Here is a 21,242-nt window from a genome sequence, read left to right on the forward strand (position 1 = left end):
ATAAGTCAGTAACACCACTTCTGTGGTACACTATTCGTCAAAGCAGTAATAGGCCCATTCAGATTTAAGAGAAGGGGACAAAACACATCCCACTTCCAGATGAGAAGAGTATCAAAGAATATTCAGAGACTACCACTACCATAGTGATAATCAGCTGCATGAATTTATGACAAAGTATAGCAACTTGAACTTTGAGGTTCAGAAGTATGAGTGTTCCAACCTTAATTACACAGATGGATGTTAACTGAAAAATCTCAAAAGAGACTGATGTATAAAAATCACAATAACATACAGATTTACAATGAGAACTATTAACCTCCATCCAGACCAGACATCTACATTGAGGCTAAAACTAAAGTAACTAGGATCCAGGACACCTGGGTGGCTCAGTTGGTTAAGCAGCTGCCTTCGGCTCGGGTCATGATCCCAGTGCCCTGGGATCGAGTCCCATATCGGGCTCCTTGCTCGGCAGGGAGCCTGCTTCTCCTTCTGCCTCTGCCTGCCTCTCTGTCTGCCTGTGCTCACTCGCTCTCTCTCCCTCTATCTCTGACAAATAAATAAATAAAATCTTAAAAAAAAAAAATAAAGTAACTAGGATCCAATTTATTAACCAGTTGATCACTTCTGTGCATGGAATCAGATTAAGAGCTCACTATGATTCAGATATTTAATAGCATCAGACTGAGATAGTCTGATGCAATCATTTCTAAAGTAAGGATCAGGTGTCAAGACCGATCTAAGAAGGACCCTCAACCTTTGGACAGAGCTTGAGTAGTTACATAGAAGCTTGCTCCATTTTGACCTTCTGTTTTCTACCATACATAGTGTTTATCAAGGCTTCTTTTGATTGACACATTTTAAGAATATGGCCCCATGCCGTATTTTCTCAGGTTAAAGTTTCCAACCGCACTTTTGAGGTTTTGGGCCAAATAAATCTTTGTTGGAGGGCTGTAATGCATATTTTAGGATGTTTAGCAGCATACTTTTACTTCTACCCACCAAATGCCAATGGCACCTGTCCCTACAGTTTTGATGACCAGAGTATATCTACACTGCCAAATGTCTCCTGGGAGATAAAATCATCCCAAGTTGAGAACCACTTCATTAATATAATTAAGAGCATGGGCTCTGGAGTTAGACTTCTTTTGAATTTCTGATAGGCTGTTTCCTAATTTGAGCAAGTTGTAATTTACAATGTATATTCCTTGTTTTTGGTCACCCAGCAATTATACCATTTTCCTAGCAGCATCCACTCTCTTTGAGGGAGTTACCTCTCCTCCGTTTTATGTAGTTTGGATAGAATTTCTGGCCTCCTCTTACACAAGCCAAAGATAATTCTAGTGAGTTCTCCCAGATTCTATCACATTCTGGAGTCAGACACTGATCTAAGTTAGGTCAAAAGATACTCTCTCCCCAGACTTTAAATGTTGAGCAAGAAATAAGGATAGAAGAAGGGTGATAGTTCATTCATTGGACTCCTACCATTCTCATGGTCCTTGCTGTCTGACACTCTGAAATTAACCAGATTATGCACTTACAAGCTGATTTCTTCTACCTTCCTACCATTTCTGTGCTTTTTTAAAAAAATGTCTTTACAATAAGTTCTTTTTGGTTTAAATTGCCAGTAAGTTTCCATTATTTAAAACTGAAGAATACTAATAGATGAAACTTACCTGAGGATAAAAATACTTACCCCTAAAAGTTATTAAATGGGTTACTTTAAAATAATATATGTAAAGGACTTAGCATAGTCCCTGGCATGCAGCAATCATACAATAAATGTTAGCTACAATTAGTAAGACTCTTCAAGATTTCATAGTATAATTCTGAGAGCAAATTTATTTCTCTAAATTCCAAGTTCTTGGAGCAAAACTCGCTGACACTAAGTATATCTCTCATAGAAGTAATAATTTGGCAACTGACTAGATATGAAGTCGTTATGAGAGTAGACCTTTGAGAAAGATTCTAAAATTAAGAGAAGTGAAGAACAAACTGGTGGTTACCCAAGGGGAGGTAGGTAACAATGAGTAAACTAGGTTAATTCTTCCAAGGTCGGAAGGAAAAGTGGACATTTTAGGTATTCTTTCATAATAAACTGAAGCCAATTTAGGCTGATTTAAACAAAGAAAAAATTTATGGGAGAGCTAATAAAGTAGGAGAAATATAGTCTCTTCAACTATCTTATCCAGCCATTGCTGCTAAGATATGCATTTTTTAAAGATTTTATTTATTTATTTGACAGAGATCACAAGTAGGCAGAGAGGCAGGCAGAGAGAGAGGAGGAAGCAGGCTCCCCGCTGAGCAGAGAGCCTGATGCGGGGCTCGATCCCAGGACCCTGGGATCATGACCCAAGCCGAAGGCAGAGGCTTTAACCCACTGAGCCACCCAGGCGCCCCTAAGATATATGCATTTCAATCATTTTTTTCCTAGTTTTGGGTCTTCCACTCAAGTTTCAAGGAGTAGAGAGGCAGGAGCATGATTGACTTGGCTTGAGTTCCCTGCCTACCCTTCACTAATGAGGAGGCAACGACACCAGAATTTACTGTCCCACTAAGACTGTATAAATTGAAGAATGGGAAACACAACTGTACAAAAGGAAAATGGGGAGCTATTAAGTAGGAGACATGTGCTCACTTCAGCAGCACGTATATTAAGAAGGGAACATGTATGTTGATTATCAAAAAACACCATATGAGTGTATATTAAAGGGGTCTCCAATTCAGGCAGAGGATGAGATGCCAAGGGAAGAGAGTTTCAAAATGTTAAATGTTGCTTAAAAGATGAGGACTGTAAGGGGAAAAGGCCTACAACTCCATCAATTTTATTGAACGTTGGAGAATATAACTTCGGTAAAGTAGTGAACATGTGAATATAAAAGCCAGGTTAGAAAAGGAAAGGAATGGGATGCCTGGGTGGCTCAGTTGGTTGGATGACTGCCTTCGACTCAGGTCATGATCCTGTAATCCCAGGATTGAGTCCGCATCGGGGTCCCAGCTCCATGGGGCGTCTGCTGCTCCCTCTGACCTTCTCCTTGCTCATGCTCTCTCTGTCTCTCTCTCAAATAAATAAATAAAATCTTTTTTAAAAATTTTTAAAAATAAAACCCTTTAAAAAAAAAAGGAAAGGAATGCTGAGAGGTCCGGTTTTTAGTAAATTCATAAAGTGCTTCTTCCTCTATAGTGTTCTTTATCTAAATTAAGTAACTCAAGGCAGCCTTGAAAGCATAACCAAGTTTATAAATGTTGCACTTCCATTTTCATTAAATATCTGAAAGCCAGTTGTGTGCCAGGGATACCGTCCTAGTGATTAAGATCCCAGCTTTCATGGGGCTTATAGTCCAGTGGGAGAGTTCAATAATACGTTAATAAATAATGCCTTCAGATAGTGATAAATGCAATGAATAAAATTAGATTATTATGACAGTAGCAAAAGAAGAGAGGTCAACATTGTGTAGGATGGTCAGGAAAGGCCTCTTCAGGGCGATAAAGTCTGAACTAAACATGAAAGACAAGGAGTGAACCACATGGAAACCCAGAAAAGCTGGTATAAAGATTCTAAATCAAGAATGAACTTGTGTATGCTCGAGGAACAAAGTTCCATGTAACTGAAACACAGGAACCAAAGTGGAATGGATAGTTTCATATGAGCATGGAAAGGAAAGCAAAAGTCAGATCATTTAGAGCATCAGTGAAGAGTTTGGCTTTTATTCCAAGTACAACAGTAAGCCACTGGAGAGTTTTAAGTAGGGAAGTAACATAAGCTGGTATATATTATCTTTCTAAAAGATCCCTTTGGCTGCTACCATAGAAATAGATTATAGGGGAGATAAGTAAAAGTAGGGAGAAAGTTGGGAGGTTATTGCAGTTATCCATGTGAGGAAAACGACTATATTTAAGACATATTTTGTGTATAAATGACAGGACTTGCTAATATGGGATGTGGGATTGAGGATATGAAAGAAATCAAATATCTTCAATATTTGGTTTGAATGAAACTGGGGGTGTTTGAGGGGCTAAGTCTGAAATATTACACATGTAAGTAAGATTACATATTACACATGTAAGTGAAGTCAGGTTGATGGTTGATTATAGCAATGTAGAGCTGAGAAGAAAAAACATGACTGAATTACTTACTTACTTACCAATATCCTCCTTTTCATCAATTTGAAATAATTCCTTATCTACCATTTTCGAATCTAACATCTTACCCATGAAAAAAATACTTTTAAAAATAAGTGAATCGGGGTCCCTGGGTAGTGGGAGAGGGAGAAGGCTCCCCGCTGAGCAGAGAGCCCAAAGTGGGGCTCAATCCCAGGACCCTGAGATCATGACCTGAGCTGAAGGCAGATACCTAATGACTGAGTCACCAAGGCGCCCCACATTTCTCTTTTAAGATTTTTATTTATTTGACAGAGAGACAGAGAAAGCGCACAAGAAGGCAGAGTGGCAGACAGAGGGAGAGGGAGAAGCAGGCTCTCTGCTGAGCAGGGAGCCCAATGCGGGGCTCGATCCCAGGACTCTGGGATCATGACCTGAGCCAAAGGCAGCCATTTAACTCACTGAGCCACCCAGGTGCCCCAAGCATCTGACTCCTGCTTTGGGCTTGGGTCATGATCTCAATGTCATGAGATCAAGCCCCACATCAGACTTTGCGCTCAACAAAGAGTCTGTTTCTCTCTTTCTCCCTCCCTCCCCATTCTCTCTCTCTCAAATAAATAAATAAATCTTTTAATAAATGAATAAATGAACAAATGAATGAATAAATGAATGAAGGGGCACATGGCTGGCTCTGTAGTAGTTCATGTGATTCTCTATTTCAGATTCGTGAGCCTCACACTGGGTATAGTGTTTGTACATACATACATATATACATAAATATAAAGAAACCTTACAATTCACAAAGAAAAATGCATTAACCAAACTGCTAGTATATTCTAATAATTGTCCTCCACAGAATTTGCCTTTAGAGTTTGGCTGACATTAGAATAAATTTGCATTTTTCATAAAACTGCCTTCTAAGATATCACTTAATTCCCCTTAACCAGAGAACCTCTGTCAAATTCAAGACCCAAGGCCACAGCTAACATAAATTCCAAATGGAAAGATTTAAACATAAAATAAAACTTTTTGTAAAAATGGGAGCATTTAATAATCATGGAGTGGGAAGTTCTAAATAGAAGACAACACTCAGAAACAAAATAATGGTGAAAGATTAGCTATATAAAAATCATACTTTTATAAGGCAAAAAGTTAGAAAAACTGGGGAAAATACAGGGAATACAGGCCTAATGCCTTCCTTAAGATGTTAAGAACTCTTATAAATTAATAAGACCAACCACTCAACAGAAAAATGGACAAAAAAATATGAACAGCCACTTCATAGAAAAAGAAATAGGGTAAATGGGCGTACCTGGCTGGCTTGGTTGATAGAGCACACAACTTTTGATCTCAGGATCTTGAATTCAAACCCCATGTTATGTACAGAGCTTACTTAAAAAAAGGAAAAAAAAAAAAAAAGTAACTTGAAAGTGAAACAAAATATGTCCAACCTCACTTACCAGAACAACAAAATTACAAAACAATACAAAAAGATAAGAAAATGTAGTATCACAGTATGAGATGTCATTTCTATAAATCAAACTGACAAAAAAAAGAGAAAATATTGTGTTGTCAGGGTGTGGAAAACAATTACTCTCAAACATCATTGGTAGGGATATAAATTAATAGTCTCTGTGAAGGATAATCTGGGTAACATTTATCAAAATTTTAAATGCACTCTCACCAATTCCTTATCTCTTCATAAAAAATCTGATCAACCTAAATATCCATCAATAAAAGAATGATTAAACAATAGTATATTTGTACAAGGGAATATCACACATCAATTTTTTCATTGAGAAAATTCTATGTGTACTGATAAATCAATAAGGTATAAATTTGAGTGATAAAGAAAAAATGTATTTTAGATACATGGAATAGCTGTGGAAGGTCACACAAAAAACTAGTAATCATGGTTTCCTCCTAAAAATGAACTGAGTGACTAAGGGACAGGGGAGGAAAGAAGAATTACTTTTCACTGAATTTAAAATCTTGTGCAAATATTACTTTTTAAAAATTAACTGAAAAACAAATAAAAAAGAAAGACGAGAAAAACATTTTTTCTCTCGAAGAAAAAACTCATTAGATTATAAGTTACGTAACCAATTATGCCTTTTTCTTCGCTTTTGCTTATATGACTTCTTAATACAGATTCTCTTTGCTGCTTTGCTTTTGTCTTTAATCTGCATTGATTTTTAAATTTTGAGATAGGTAGGACTTATTTCCATGAGTTCTTAGATATTTCTGAGAACCCAACTTTTTATATTCTCATAAAACTGGCTACACATAAAATCATTATCAGAGTAATGGTATATTTATTTATTTATTTATTTATTTATTTATTTTTAAAGATTTTATTTATTTATTTGACAGAGAGAAATCACAAGTAGACGGAGAGGCAGGCAGAGAAAGAGAGAGGGAAGCAGGCTCCCCGCTGAGCAGAGAGCCTGATGCGGGACTTGATCCCAGGACCCCGAGATCATGACCCAAGCCGAAGGCAGCAGCTCACCCCACTGAGCCACCCAGGCGCCCCCAGAGTAATGGTATATTTAAAATCTCACGTCTTACTACACATAAGGAGAGCCAAATGCATAGTGAGAGTCAAATGGATAGCTGAAACACAGAAAGGCCAATGTCAATGATGAACTAAATCTGAAAACAGACAAAGGATTATAATGTGGTTGAAATACACGAAATCTTGTCAACATGTTTTATGCCAAAATCAGTTCTGAGGGAGCAAAATGTTCTGTAAATTTTTAACAGTAACAGTAAATTTAGGCACTGACGTTAACTAAAAATACATATTATGAACAGCCAGCCTCTCTTCTGCAACTCAATGTTTTTTTTTAAAGCAATAGAACATTTCAACATTATGTCTCAAAACTGAAATGTAATGTATTGGAATAAAATCTCTAGTATTATTGATTTTGAAAATGAAAAATGTGTAAATGTCACTCTTTTCCCTATTTTTTAGTATTGCTCACTTAAACTGAATATTTAATAATGCCTTTACAGGAATGCCTGGGTGGCTCGATCAATTAAGCATCTAACCTTCAACTCAGGTCATGATCCCAGGGTCCTGGGATTGAGTCCTGCATCGGGCTCCCTGCTTAGCAGAGAGCCTGCTTCTCCCTCTGCCTGCCGCTCCCCCTGTTTGTGCTCTGTTTCTCTTTCTCTCTGACAAATAAGTAAATTAAATCTTAAAAAAAAAAAAACCTTTACAAAAGCAGAAACCACAAAATTTCGAACAATGAATTTTTTTTCCCAACAATGAATTTAGCAATCATTTAGTCCCATACTGTTTTATAAATAAGAGAAAGACATGATAAAATAAAGGGGCCAAAATTGACATGGCTTATTAATGTCTTAGCTGAAATTACAATGCAGGTCTTCTGACTCTAGTCTTAGTTTTTTCTGCCACATTATAATCTGATAACTAGATGTAAACATTTTAGTAGGAACATTATCAACAAAAAAATACAGTAATTAGAAAATAAAAATAGCTAATCTAAGAAATGCAAGTAAATTTATTAGGGTTAAAATTTAAGCTAGTAGGAACAGTTAGAAAATATTCCAATGACAAATCTACTGTCCTAAATTTCATAAACAATAAAAGTCAATAAAAGTTTCAGGAAACAAAAAGTTTACTCGCATAAATTTGTAAGCCAGACACTATTAGAAACAACCCAAATGAGGGGCACCTGGATGGCTCAGTCAGTTGAGCATCCAACTCTTGATTGCGGCTCAGGTCATGATCTCTGGGTCATAGGATCAAAACCTGCATGCTCCAAGCTCAGTGGAATCTCCTTCTCTTCCTCTCCCTCTGGCTCTCCCTTCATGTGCGCACATGCTTTCTCTCTCTCTCAAATAAATCAATCTTAAAAAAAAAAAATGTTCATCAAGAGATGAATGAATAAACAAAATGTAGTATATACTTGTAATGGAATATTGTTCAGCCATAAAAATGAAGTTCTTATACAGGCTATACCATGGATGAACCTTGAAAAGCATAAGTGAATTAAACCAGGCACAAAAGGAAAAATGTTGCATGATTCCACTTACACAAAACACATACAATAGGTGCATTTGTAGAAACAGATTAGAGATTACCAGGAGTTTGATGGGCAGGAGACAGTGCACAGAATGGAAAATTATTGCTTCAAGGATGCAGAGTTTCTGTTTGGGTGATGAAAAAAGTTTTCGAAATAGTGGTGATAGGAGTGGCTCAGTTGGTTAAGCATCTGCCTTCAGATCAGGTATGATCCCAGGGTCCCGAGATTGAACCCCACACATCAGGCTCCCCACTCAGTGGGCAGCCTGCTTCTCTTTTCCCTCTCCCTCCAACTGCCACTCCCAATTTGTGCTGTCAAGTAAATAAAATCTTTTTAAAAAAGGTGGTGATAACTATACAACACTGAATTATATATTTAAGAATGGTTAAAATAGCAAATTTTGTATCTATTTTATTACAATTTTTAAAAGTAAAAAAATACTTTAGGGCACATGGCTTGCTCAGTTGGTAGAGCACATGATTCAATCTCAGGGTCATGAATTCAAGCCTTACATTGGGCATAGAGTTTACTTAAAAAAATAAAAGTAATAAAGAATCAAGCAAAAATTTCAACACCATTATTAAATTATATATATTTCACAGTAATAAAAAGTGCTCAGAACATCAACCTATGCATGACAAGTGGTATTCTTATCAGACCATTGGAAAAACAGAATTTATTCTAAGTCTTATTTGAAATATTCATTCAACAAGTAGTTGTTAAATGTGTGCATCTTATACTTTTGATGAATGGATGGATAGAAGGAATGAAAACAGACATGCCAGCCTATCCCATCTACCTTACAGAGTTGCTAGAAGGATGAAATTAAATAATATAAAAGTGTTTGAAAATCACAAGGCAGGGGCGCCTGGATGGCTCAGTGGGTTAAAGCCTCTGCTTTTGGCTCAGGTCATGATCCCAGGACTCTCTGCTCAGCAGGGAGCCTGCTTCCTTTTCTCTCTGCCTGCCTCTCTGCCTACTTATGATTTCTGTCTCTGTCAAATAAATAAATAAATAAATAAAATCTTAAAAAAAAAAATCACAAGGTACTATATGAATACTTTAAGTTACATATCCCCCCAAATTCAAATTAAAAATATAATACCCTGGGAAAAAATTATAATACTCTGGGAAAAAAAGTCTTCAAAAAAGGATAAATTGCGGGGCACCTGTGTGGCTCAGCCAGTTAAGCATGTGCCTTCTTAGTGGAGAGCCTGCTTCTCCCTCTCCCTCTGCCACTCCCCTACTTGTGTTCTCTCGCTCTAATAAACAAATAAAATCTTTAAAAAAAAAAAAAAGATAAATGGTGTGTAAAACCAGTAAGGAATCAGTTTTAAAAAAACTACTCGCCTGTTTGAAAAATTATAGATTTATGCATTAAAGATACTGGTGGGACTATCTCTAAGGTTCCCTCTAGCAATCACTGGACTGAAATGTTAAGCTTCTATCCTGAAAATAAAACAAAACAACAATCCTGAATTAGGTTGTCCAAACTTTTCTTTTTTTTTTAAATATTTTATTCATTTATTCGACAGAGAGAGAAATCACAAATAGGCAGAGAAGCAGGCAGAGAGAGGGGAAGCAAGCTCCCCACTGAGCAGAGAGCCTGATGCAGGGCTTGATTCCAGGACTCTGAGATCATGACCTGAGGTGAAGGCAGAGGCTTAACTCACTGAGCCACCCAGGTGGCTTTTAATTCTATACCTTATTATAGTTTATACCTTTATTAACTTTTTTGAAATCAAACTTATTTTCCAAGTGCATTAACATGGAAAATGCTTATCAGAGCAGAGCAATTCTGAATTGCTACTATTTGTTTATTCTTCCCAGAATGAGTAATATTTAAAGTAGAATATGAATGGCCTGTGTTGTACTAACTATGGCCATAGCATGGCAAAACATGGACATATATTGTCCAATATATATTTGGACATATATGTCCAAATATGTCCAATATATTTATAGTATATATACTATATATAGTATATATATATTATATATTGGACATATATGTCCAATATATTTGGACATATATGTCCAAAACATGGACATATATGGCAAAACATAACAAATATTGTGGAAATAAATGTTTTTTGTGTGTGTGCAAATGTAACTGTGTGTATAAAAGAATTACCAGAAAGGGTGATCAGAGCAGTGGCATGAAAAGCATTGAAAGCCAATATACATCTTTTGGATTTACCACATTGCCTAACCACAAAATGAAAGATGCATGCAATCATTGGTTAGCCAGGAGGTGAGGTTTTTTTTTTTTTTTTTAAAGATTTTCTTTATTTATTTGACAGAGAGATCACAAGTAGGCAGAGAGGCAGGCAGAGAGAGAGAGAGGAGGAAGTAGGCTCCTTGCCAAGCAGAGAGCCCGATGCGGGGCTCAATCCCAGGACCCTGGGATCATGACCTGAGCCAAAGACAGAGGCCTAACCCACTGAGCCACTCAGGCGCCCCCCCTTTTTTTTAAAGATTTTATTTATTTATTTGACAGAGAGAGATCACAAGTAGGCAGAGAGGCAGGCAGAGAGAGAGGAGGCTCCCTGCCGAGCAGAGAGCCCGATGCGGGACTCAATCCCAGAACTGAGATCACGACCTGAGCCAAAGGCAGTGGCCCAACCCACTGAGCCACCCAGGCGCCCCGGAGGTGAGGTTTTAATTGATTTACTTGTAGCATGAGGTCACATCATGAGTTGAAACAGAAGAGACTGGCAGGAAGATTTATACTTACAATTTATACTACGTATATTTTATAATTAAGAAAGAACAGGGGCAACTGGGTGGCCTCTGCCTTTGGCTCTGGTCATGATCCCAGGGTTCTGGGATTAAGTCATCAAGCCCCCACATTGGGCTCTCTGCTCAGCAGGGAGCCTGCTTCCCCCCTCTCTCTCTGCCGGCTTTTCTGCCTATTTGTGACCTCTGTCAAATAAATAAAATCTTAAAAAGAAAAAAAAAACAGTCCTTGAAAAATAAAACTTTCAAAAAGCTAAGGAACTATCATTTCTCTTTGTATCCTTTTTTTCCCTTTCACTTTCATAAATGGGAATGACCACCTATGAATACAGTTAAAAATGTCAACAAGTCTGTCCCAGTGCTTTGCAAACTTTAATGTGTATATTTGTCACAAAAAGATCATTATGTCTTGAATTATGTTACCACATGAATTGAGGGGCTGAATAATGGGTTCCCCCAAACATTTACAACCTAATCCTGGAATTCGTGAATGCTAATTTACATGCCAAAAGGGACTCTGCAGATGTGAGTAACAGCCTTGAGATAGGGATATTCTGACTGAGCCCTAAGTGTAATCACAAGTGTCCTTATAAAAGGAAGGCAGGAAACAGATTTGGAAAAAGGCAATTGAATCAGACTGGAAACAGAGAGAGACTGGAAGATGCTACACTCTGACTTTGAAGATGGGCTATGAGCCAAAGAATGCAGACAGCTTCTAGAAGCTAGAAATGGCAAGAAAATGGATTTTCCCTACACCCTACAGAAGGAATGCAGGCTTGCTGACGCCTTGATTTTAGCCCTGTGAAACTGATTTCAGACTCCAGGACCGTAAGATAATAAATGTGTGTTCTTTTAAGCTACTAAATCTGTGGTAATTTTTTTACCAAAACAATGGAAAATACAATTTCCATTTCAATTTCTTTTAAAAAGGAACTTCTATGCTTATTAAAAGCACTGTTTATAGGGCGCCTGGGTTGCTCAGTGGATTAAGCCGCTGCCTTCGGCTCAGGTCATGATCTCAGGGTCCTGGGATCGAGCCCCGCATCGGGCTCTTTGCTCAGCGGGAGCCTGCTTCTCTCTCTCTCTCTCTGCCTGACTCTCCGGCTACTTGTGATCTTTCTCTCTGTCAAATAAATTAATAAAATCTTTAAAAAAAAATTAAAAATTAAAAAAAATAAAAGCACTGTTTATAACACTAAAAAATATAGTAATAACAAACTCCAAAAAGAAATTTAAAATTATGCACAACCATTAAAAACGATCATAAAAAATTATGAGGAGCACAAGAGGATATATATTTGGCTCTTTAAAAAGCAAGTAACAATTTTTTTTAAGATTTTTATTTCTTTATCAGAGAGAGAGAGCATGAGAAGGGAGAGAAGCAGAGGGAGCAGCAGATTCCCCACTGAGCAGAGAGCCTGACATGGGGCTTGATCCCAGGACCCTGAGATCATGACCTAAGCTGAATGCAGACACCTAACTGGCTGAGCTACCCAGGTGCCCCCAAATTTCCTGAATTTCTACAGACTGCATTCTCTTCCCAAAATTCATGTTGAAGCTCTAAAACTTCAGTGTGACTGTATTTGGAGATAGGGCTTTTAGAAGATAACTAATGTTAAATGAGGTCATAAAGGTGAAGTCCTAATCCGATAGGACTGGTGGCTTTTTAAGAAGATGAAGAAAGATCTCTCTCCATGCACATTCACCAAGGAAAGGTCTTGTGAGCACAGAATAAGTAGACAGCCATCTACAAGCTTCATTGGAACCACACTATGCTGGCACAATGATCTGGGACTTCCAATCTCTAACACTGTTCGAAAATGTTGTTGCTTAAATTTATGATATTTTTTTATTGCAGCCCAAGCAGACTAAGATTTAAGTGTATAACCAGGAAAATAATGATCTTCTTAGCAATAGTAACAACTTTGAAAGGCTATTTTAAAGATTTTATGTATTTGAGAGAGGGTAGGAGAGAAGGGGAAAGGCGAGAGGGAGAGGTAGACTCCCCACTGAGTGGAGTGCTGAATACAGGCCGATTGATCCTGAGACCCAGGGATCATGACCTGAGCCGAAGGCAGATGCTTAACCAACTAAACCACCAGATGCCCTGAAAGGCTATTTTATATAGTTTACCTAAAAAGAATTGCAAACAAAAAGAAATACACTTGGCTTTATCTATATTCTGGGTCCTACAGTTCTTTAAAGTAGTGTTATGATGCTTTATGAGATTTCTATAGTTCTGAAGCCTAGAAACACTGGTATTTATCACTTATAACCCCCTCACTCTCTTGATTTTATGATCTGAGCAAAGAGAATATAAAATGATGGGTAATTTTTAAAATAATGCCTGCATTGATAATAAAAATATATGCCTTAAAGACCTCGAAATAATTACAACCAGTCATTCTTCACTAAAGTAGTAATTTGAAATTAGTTTTATATAATTGGATGACCAAATACCTGATTTGCCTGGGATGGCCCTGATTTATGTCCACTCTCCTGCTGTAACTGTTAGCAGTGTCTAATTTCATTCTCAAAAAAGTCCTGGAAGGGACGCCTGGGTGGCTCAGTTGGTTAAGCAGCTGCCTTCGGCTCAGGCTCAGGTCATGATTCCGGCCTCCTGGGATCGAGTCCCACTTCGGGCTCCTTGCTCCGCAGGGAGCCTGCTTCTCCCTCTGACTCTGCCTGCCACTCTCTCTGCCTGTGCTTGCGCGCTCTCTCTCTCTGACAAATAAATAAAATCTTAAAAAAAAAAAAAAAAAGTCCTGGAAAACTATGGTTATTCTATATATAATCAATTACAGAATCATTATATTTTTAAAATTTTATTCATTTAATGGTCAGTCTGGGACTGGAAATACCAAGTATCACTAAAATCTGGAGAACATGGTTGTCACAGTATATAATATTGAATTATTTAAATAATTTTCTTCCACTGAAAACCACAGTAAATTTTGTGAATGAATGGAGAAGTACTAAGAAGAATCAGGTGCCAAAATATTTTTAGATAATTTTAAAACTACTCAAGAATCCAAATTCTTAATTTATTCCAAGTTTTAAGAATATTCAAAGGAAAATGTCAATACATCTAGAATTCTAGAATGGATCACACCATGTTTCCAAAATGTAGAAATAAATAATTATCAACTTGAGTATTCTGGAAGATGAACATTCTAGACAATTTCTAGATAGGGTAACAGCTCCAAGTCCTTCCCTTAACATAAAGTAACATAAAAAATAAATAAATGGCTTAGGATTTGGGGATTAGGGTCACTAAATTAGGATGGGGGTCACTACTAAAATTTGTATCCTACCATTAAAACTAAATACAATAATATGCTGACTCATGGTGCTGGCTTTTCTTTATAATACTAAAAACAAGCCTTTTTCTTTTTTTGTAGTTTTATGAACACAAATACGACATGCACATAAACTGTCTATTCTTTTTCTTGGCTGCGCTGCCTGGCATTGGGACTGGTGACTCTGATGGCCAGCAGGATTGCTCTTTCCAGTGGCTTTGTGGTTCCTGGAGGATATACTGTGAGCAATCTCCACACAGTAAGATTTGCTACACATCAGCAGCACTTCAAGCTCCTTGACACTGTGGACCAGGAACTTGAGAAACCACTGGGCAGCATGTGCTTTGAGCAACTTGTTGCTCCTGTAACCAGTTTTGGGCATCAAAATCTAGCCCTCGCTTCTGTGCACCCTATTGTCAATGACTCTGGGTTTTCGCCATTGTGCTTAATTTTGATATATCAGTCTGCCTGGTGCTGGATGAACTTCTTGATTCTCTTTTTAACGGTATTGGGGTTCACCAAAGGTCTGAGGGCGGCCATGATGTCAACTAAGAGATGGCTCACAACCAGGTCATTTTTAAGAATTATCAAAACTACATTTAGGGACAGTTGGGTGGCTCAGTTGTTAAGTGTCTGCCTTTGGCTCAGGTCAAGATCCCAGCGTCCTGGGATCTAGCCCAGAACTTCCTGCTCCACGGGAAGCCAGCTTCTCCCTCTCCCACTACCCCCTGCTTGTGTACCCTCTCTCACTCTCTCTCAAATATATAAAATCTTTAAAAAAAAAAAAAAAATCTACATTTAAAGAGAAAAACCCAATAGGAATGTGAAAAAAACAAAGAAAAACAAACCTTTTCTTCCTAGGATTTTCTCGGCAACTAGCAAAGAAAAAGGCAAAAACAATCTGAATGGTAAATTCAGATTGGCTACATGAGATCAGCTTTCCACACTTGCAAAAATACAATACCTGCATTATCTCTGCTGTTACTAAAAGTGAAAACAGGGCAAAATATAATTGTAGAGCTGCTTTAGAAAAATTCAGAGAATCATACTCATTTAATGTTTTTCACATTCACTTCATATGCTCTTGATTCATATATGCCACAGTATGTGTTTATATTTTAAAATAAAGAGTCTACTACTTGTATATATTACATCTCACAGCATCAACACATATGTATACTTTAAGACTAGTCTTTGGATTCCTGTTCTTCTGATTCTCGTGACCGTTTCCGGAAATTCAGTGAACCTTCTGTTTGCAAAGAAGATACAACAGCATCTCTAAATCCCTGAGGCTGGAAGATGAAAAAATATACAAGTATGGTTTAAGAACATCTAAAATAACAATTGGTTTTCGAAATATTTTTAAGTTATTGATAAAAGAGCTTTATTCTTGAGACAGAAGTTATGAAGCACTGCAAATGCAGAGGTTAAACCTCTTGAATTGGTGTCCAAGCCAAAGCTGTACTAGAGTATTTCAGATCTAGAGTATTTTATATCTGTACTTATTTATTTATATTGTTTATACATACACACACGGAAGTAACAGTGCATTATAAAAATACACTCCAAAAGAAAATCTTAATGAACTTTATAGTGACTCTATTGAAGAGTAAAAGGAAGTAACATGTACTAATTACTTAGGTGCTTTACAAATTTATTTTCATAATTAAATACTCAAAATTTAGTTTTCCAATTAGGATACTTTAAATGCACCTAAGCAGTACAAAGACTGAGTTGATAATTCAGTTTCAGAATTTCTTTTTATTTCTGTTTTTGTCTTAAAAATGAGATGCCAAGAATATATCTGGCTCAATACTACTGATAAATATGCATATTTCAGCCAAAAAAGTGTGTTCTATGATTTTAAATTATAGGAAAATTAACATTTTAAAGCAGGATATATTTGGTGGCTATGAGAGAGCTATAATATCTACAGACTAAAATGGGTAATGTTAGTATTTTTTTCTTGGAAAATCTTTAACAACTTTCACTTTAAAAATTTTTAATATCCTGACATTACATATGGCATGGAACACACTAGCCTACAAATAAGTATTTCCTCTGTTCTTAAGAATAAATTTCAGTACAATTGTCACCAGAATATTCTGTATATATACTATTTTGAGGATAATGTTCTAAGCATCGAAAGCTGTCCTCAAATATGCTTGCTGCCTACAGAAGTTAACAGAAGCAATTTGTAAATGCTCTCTTCAGATAATTACTGCCCACCAAACCAAAACCCCACTCTAATCAAATAATACTGACTGTGATTTGAAACAGTACTGTAGATTCCTTCTGGCTTGGTGATTTGTACAATGTTGCCAACCTGCTTAGAGAAAAAGAATAAATATACACAAACACATGATCTTAGTTAGTTCAAATGACTGATATAATAATTTACATTTAAAATTTTTCACTACAATTCTATTGTTTCCTTCCCTAAGGACACAGAAAGCAAAGAAATATCAAAAAGATTCCTTTAATCAATAACTATATGTATGCATATAATAATTATTACATATAATAACAAGAGTTGTTTATATAAGTGGAATTTTAAAGCAACCTAAATGTCCAATCAGTAATTCAAATAAATTTCTACATGACAAAATACTATTGATGCTGCAGAAGATATGGAAAAAAAATTTAATATAAGAAAATGTTAATAATATATTAAGTAAAAGTTACTCTGTGTGAGCCCACATTTATGAGTATGTAAATCAACATATATAGAAAAATTACTAGAAGACTACAATCAAAAAGTTGTTACTACAAGATAAAGATTATTTTTGTTTGTTTGTTTTTCCAACTTTATACAGTAATTATGTTACTTGTCACGACAGAAGTATTAGACAATTTCTTGGGATATAAATGAGGAGTACATAGTCATATATCATACTAATACAAATAAGCAAGGAAGACAGATTCTTTCAAAATGATTATATCCAGAGAATCATCTTCATGACAGAACAAGGTCTGTTTAGGTAGAATCTTATTGTGTTCTCTAGAAAGTAATATAAAATTGAAAGCTGAAAGTAGTTAGATATAAAATTCTAAGCTCTTATTAAGCTTGCTCAAATATTGTAAAAGCAACAAATATAAGCAAAAAATTTTATTAAATTATTTTTAAAATATTTTTTAAATTAAGTAATCTCTATGTCCAACATGGGGCTCGAACTCATGTCCCCAAGATCAAGAGGCTTATACTCTACAGACTCAGCCAGCAAGATGGCCTATGCAAAAAAACCTTTTTTTTTTTTTAAGATTTTATTTATTTATTTGTCAGAGAGAGAGAGAGTGAGCACGGGCAGAGAGTGGCAGAGGGAGAAGCAGGCTCCCTGCGAGCAAGGAGCCTGATGCGGGACTCGATCCCAGGACGCTGGGATCATGACCTGAGCTGAAGGCAGCCACTTAACCAACTGAGTCACCCAGGCGTCCTGCAAAAAACTTTTTTAAAAAAGATTTTTATTTGTATATCTTATTTGAGAGAGAGAGAATGAGCGAGAGGGAGAGAGAGCAGGGGGAGAAGCAACCTCTGAATTGAGCACAGAGCCAGACAGAGCACAGAGCCCCACAGGGATTATGGAGCTCAATCCCACAACCCTGAGATCAGGACCTGAGCTGAAGCCACGAGTTGGGTGCTTAACTGACTGAACCACTCAGGTGCCACCTAAGCAAAAGCTTTTTAAGTGCTTTTCAAAATTACTCTAAAACTGATATAACTTATTCACAATAGCCAAAAGACAGAAACAACCTAAATGTCTGACAGATGGATAAACAAAATGTAGTTTTTACATATAATGGGATCTTATTTAGTCTTGGAAAAGAAAGTTCTTGCCACGATGTACAGTGAACATTGAAAACTATGCTAAGTGAAAAAAGGCCAGGCACAACAGGATAAATATTGTATCACTCCACTTACATGAGGTGCTTAGAGTACTCAAATGGTGGTTGCCATAGACTGGGGGAGGGAAGAATAGCAGTTAGTGTTTAATGGAAGCAGTTTCAGTTGGGGAAGATGAAAAAGTTCAGGAGATGGATGGTGGTGACGACTGCACAATAATGTGAATGTACTTCATGTCACTAAACTGTACACTTAAACAACAAAACATTTTATCATATGTATAATTTACTACAATTTAATTTTTAAAAAGTGTTTTAAAGTAGGCTCTATACCCAACCTGGCACTTGAACTCACAGCCCCAAGATCAAGAGTTGCATGATCTACTGACTAAGCCAGCCAGGCACCCCACAATTTATCAATTTTAAAAAACTGACATACGTGAGGAGCACTGGGTGTTATATGCAACTGATGGATTGTTGAACACTACATCTGAAACTAATGATGTACTATATCATGGCTAATTGAATTTAAATGAAAAAAACAAAAACAAAAACAAACAAAAAAAAGTACCATGTCCCTCTCCCTACCCCAAAAAACAATGATGTAACTGCACAAAATGCAGATTCTAACTTAGAGAAAAATCATAAACTCTCAGAGCTAAAAGAATCACCTTCTTACATACAATATAATGCTGATTTATTTTTACTGGCTGCTTGGAGTTTGTTTTCTACTTGGTTCAAGGCACATGGTTACAGGGTGTCAGGAAGGCTTGAGTGTGGCTTGGACAGTAAGCAGTAGGGTTCTCTCAAATTCCCTTTTGGTGTTTTGCTGTTCTGATATAAAAGAACCCACTGCTTCTGCTTGCTGTAGACTGCCTAGTTTATGGGAGGGAAGGAGAAGAACTCTGATGAGCCTAGCACCTTCTCAATGAGCCTGGTGGCTGGTATGGCTACTCAGGATTGGGGCCCAGTGTTGGCTTTTCCAGGCTGGCCACGAGGCTGCTTCCTCAAGGCTTCCAGAGCTGAGTCACAGGTGATTATGCTACTGGAGGCCTGAGGAGATTCTGAACCTTCTGGAGACTCCAACACTATAGCCATGAATGGGAGAGTGGACTTCCCAAAAAAGAACCTTGCCCACCAATAACCTGAGTCAGCCTTGGCGAGACCAGGGTGGCGAGGGATGGCTGCATTTGCACAGATGTTACCAGAAGTGGAACCCAGGACACACTGGTAACAGGTGGCCACAAGCGAGCTGCTGGAGGAGATGGCTACCATGCAGTCACTTGTGGGCTGGTGGAAACCTTGGCAGTAACCCCTCATGGGCCTCAACATATTATCATGGGTGCAGGGATCAGGATACTAGGCCACAGAGCCCATTTGCAGAGGGATCCTGGAGGACTGCTCCACAACAGAGGCAGGAGCAGTTTCTGATTTGTTTTCAAAGACAATTCAGAAGGACGCATTGGTTCATTATATGTTACTCTTCAAAGTTTGAAATTGCCCCTCTGCTCAGACACAATTCAAAAGAGAAGCAATCAGCGGTGCCTGGTGGTGCCATTTGTTAAGTATCTGACTCTTGATTTTGGCTTAGGTCATGATCTCAGGGTCCTGGGTTCAAGCCCCACTGAGCGCTGAGCCTGGTTGAGACTCTCTCCCTCTCCTTCTCCCTCTGCCCTTCCCTCCTAGTGCACATTCACTTTCTCTCTCTCAAATGAATAAATCAATCTTCAAAATAAAAAAAGAGAACAGGTGCCCGGGTGGCTCAGTGGGTTAAAGCCTCTGCCTTTGGCTCAGGTCATGATCCTAGGGTCCTGGGATAGAGCCCCACATCGAGCTCTCTGCTCAGCGGGGAGCCTGCTTCCCCACGCCCCCCGGTCTGTCTCTCTGCCTCGTTGTAATATCTGTCTGTCAAATAAATAAATAAACTCTTAAAAAAAAAAAAAAAAAGGCAGAGAAGCAATCAGAGATCACAGTCCATTAGTTTACTGTTTTAGGTTTATACTTTTGGACAAAAACAACAGAATCCAAAATGTCATATATTCTGTAATTGCAACTGTAGGCAAAAATGAAGTAACTGCTGTGTAATATGTAATATAAGAATAGTTGTGTTAGGGATGGAGATTATAAATTTTTACAATGCTTTAGTGTTAATTCTATCTTTAATACAAAATATAACAGATAAAATGGGGCGCTTGGCTGGCTCAGTTGGTAGAACATGTGACTCTTGATCTCCAAGTTGTAAGTTGGAGCTCCACTTCAAGCTGAAATTACTTAAAAAATACTTTTTTAAATAAATAAAAGTTAAAAAAATAAATCTATATAACAGAAAAATAGAGGAATAGCTCATTTTAGCCTACCTTATTACAAAACATCACTCTGATTCAATAAAACAAAAATTAGCTAACCTGAAAAATTAGTATCTAAACCACCTTATAATATCACTATATATCCAAAAAGATAACCAATACATCTGAATTTTTTGAGAAAATTATTAAAAAATAAATACGTTTTTGGGGCAGCTGGGTGGCTCAGTTGTTAGGTGTCTGCCTTTAGCTTGGCTCATGATCCCAGGATCCTGGGATCGAGTCCCATACCGGGCTCCTAACTCAGCAGGGAGCCTGCTTCTCCCTCTCCCTCTGCCTGCTGCTCCCCTACTTGTGCTTATTCTCTCTCTGTCAAATAAATAAAATCTTGAAGAAAAAAAAAAGTAAACAAGCTTTCAAGCTTTTACATGTTTATTAAAAATCCTAAAGTCAAGTGGTCATTAAAAATTCAGGTTGAAAAATTTCCTCAAATTCCTAAGTAAAAATAAAATAATTTTATGTCATATCTGCATCTCAAGAAATCTTTTTAAACAAAAAACTAAACCAAAGAATCACTTGGCTCATGGCCCCAGCTGAGATGAAGCTTAACATATGGCTGAACTACACAGTTTGGGTCAGGAAGAAATAAGACAGAAGCACAATTTGTGCTCTAAAGCTGAGCACACATATGAAACACTGTGTGGGGGTGTTGATATATTACTCCACTCTATCACCAGATCTTCTTGGAAAAGAATGATATAATTCTGAACAATCTCAGCCTCGTATTATCATGAATATGCTAACTGGAGGAAAACCCGCACAATATACAGGACAGAGACAAAAGTACTTATTTGAATAACTGCTGAAATGTCATTTCATTGTTAGTCAAAGGGTAAAAGTCAGGTGTTTTG

General features: G+C 37.3%; 1 protein-coding gene across 6 annotated transcripts in view; it reads right to left on the minus strand.

Moving 5' to 3' along the window:
• Positions 1 to 21,242, minus strand: part of RAD51C (RAD51 paralog C) — a 61,280-nt gene that overhangs the window by 5,131 nt on the left and 34,907 nt on the right. For 2 of the 6 annotated variants that reach the window (XM_082705947.1, XM_082705945.1), the window contains 4 exons: positions 16,454 to 16,514; positions 14,873 to 15,480; positions 12,074 to 12,333; positions 11,243 to 11,843 (listed from right to left, as the gene is read on the minus strand). In XM_082705947.1, coding sequence (XP_082562073.1) covers positions 15,376 to 15,480; positions 16,454 to 16,514 — 166 coding nt within the window. In that variant the 3' untranslated portion in view covers positions 11,243 to 11,843; positions 12,074 to 12,333; positions 14,873 to 15,375. Of the gene's footprint in view, positions 1 to 585; positions 5,491 to 11,242; positions 11,844 to 12,073; positions 12,953 to 13,590; positions 15,481 to 16,453; positions 16,515 to 21,242 lie in introns of those variants that run through there. The other 4 variants (XM_082705946.1, XM_082705944.1, XM_082705949.1 and 1 more) reach the window with 3 other exon arrangements.

The sequence above is a fragment of the Mustela nivalis genome (genome assembly GCF_964662115.1).
Source record: "Mustela nivalis genome assembly, chromosome: 17".
Classification (NCBI taxonomy): Eukaryota; Metazoa; Chordata; class Mammalia; order Carnivora; family Mustelidae; genus Mustela; species Mustela nivalis.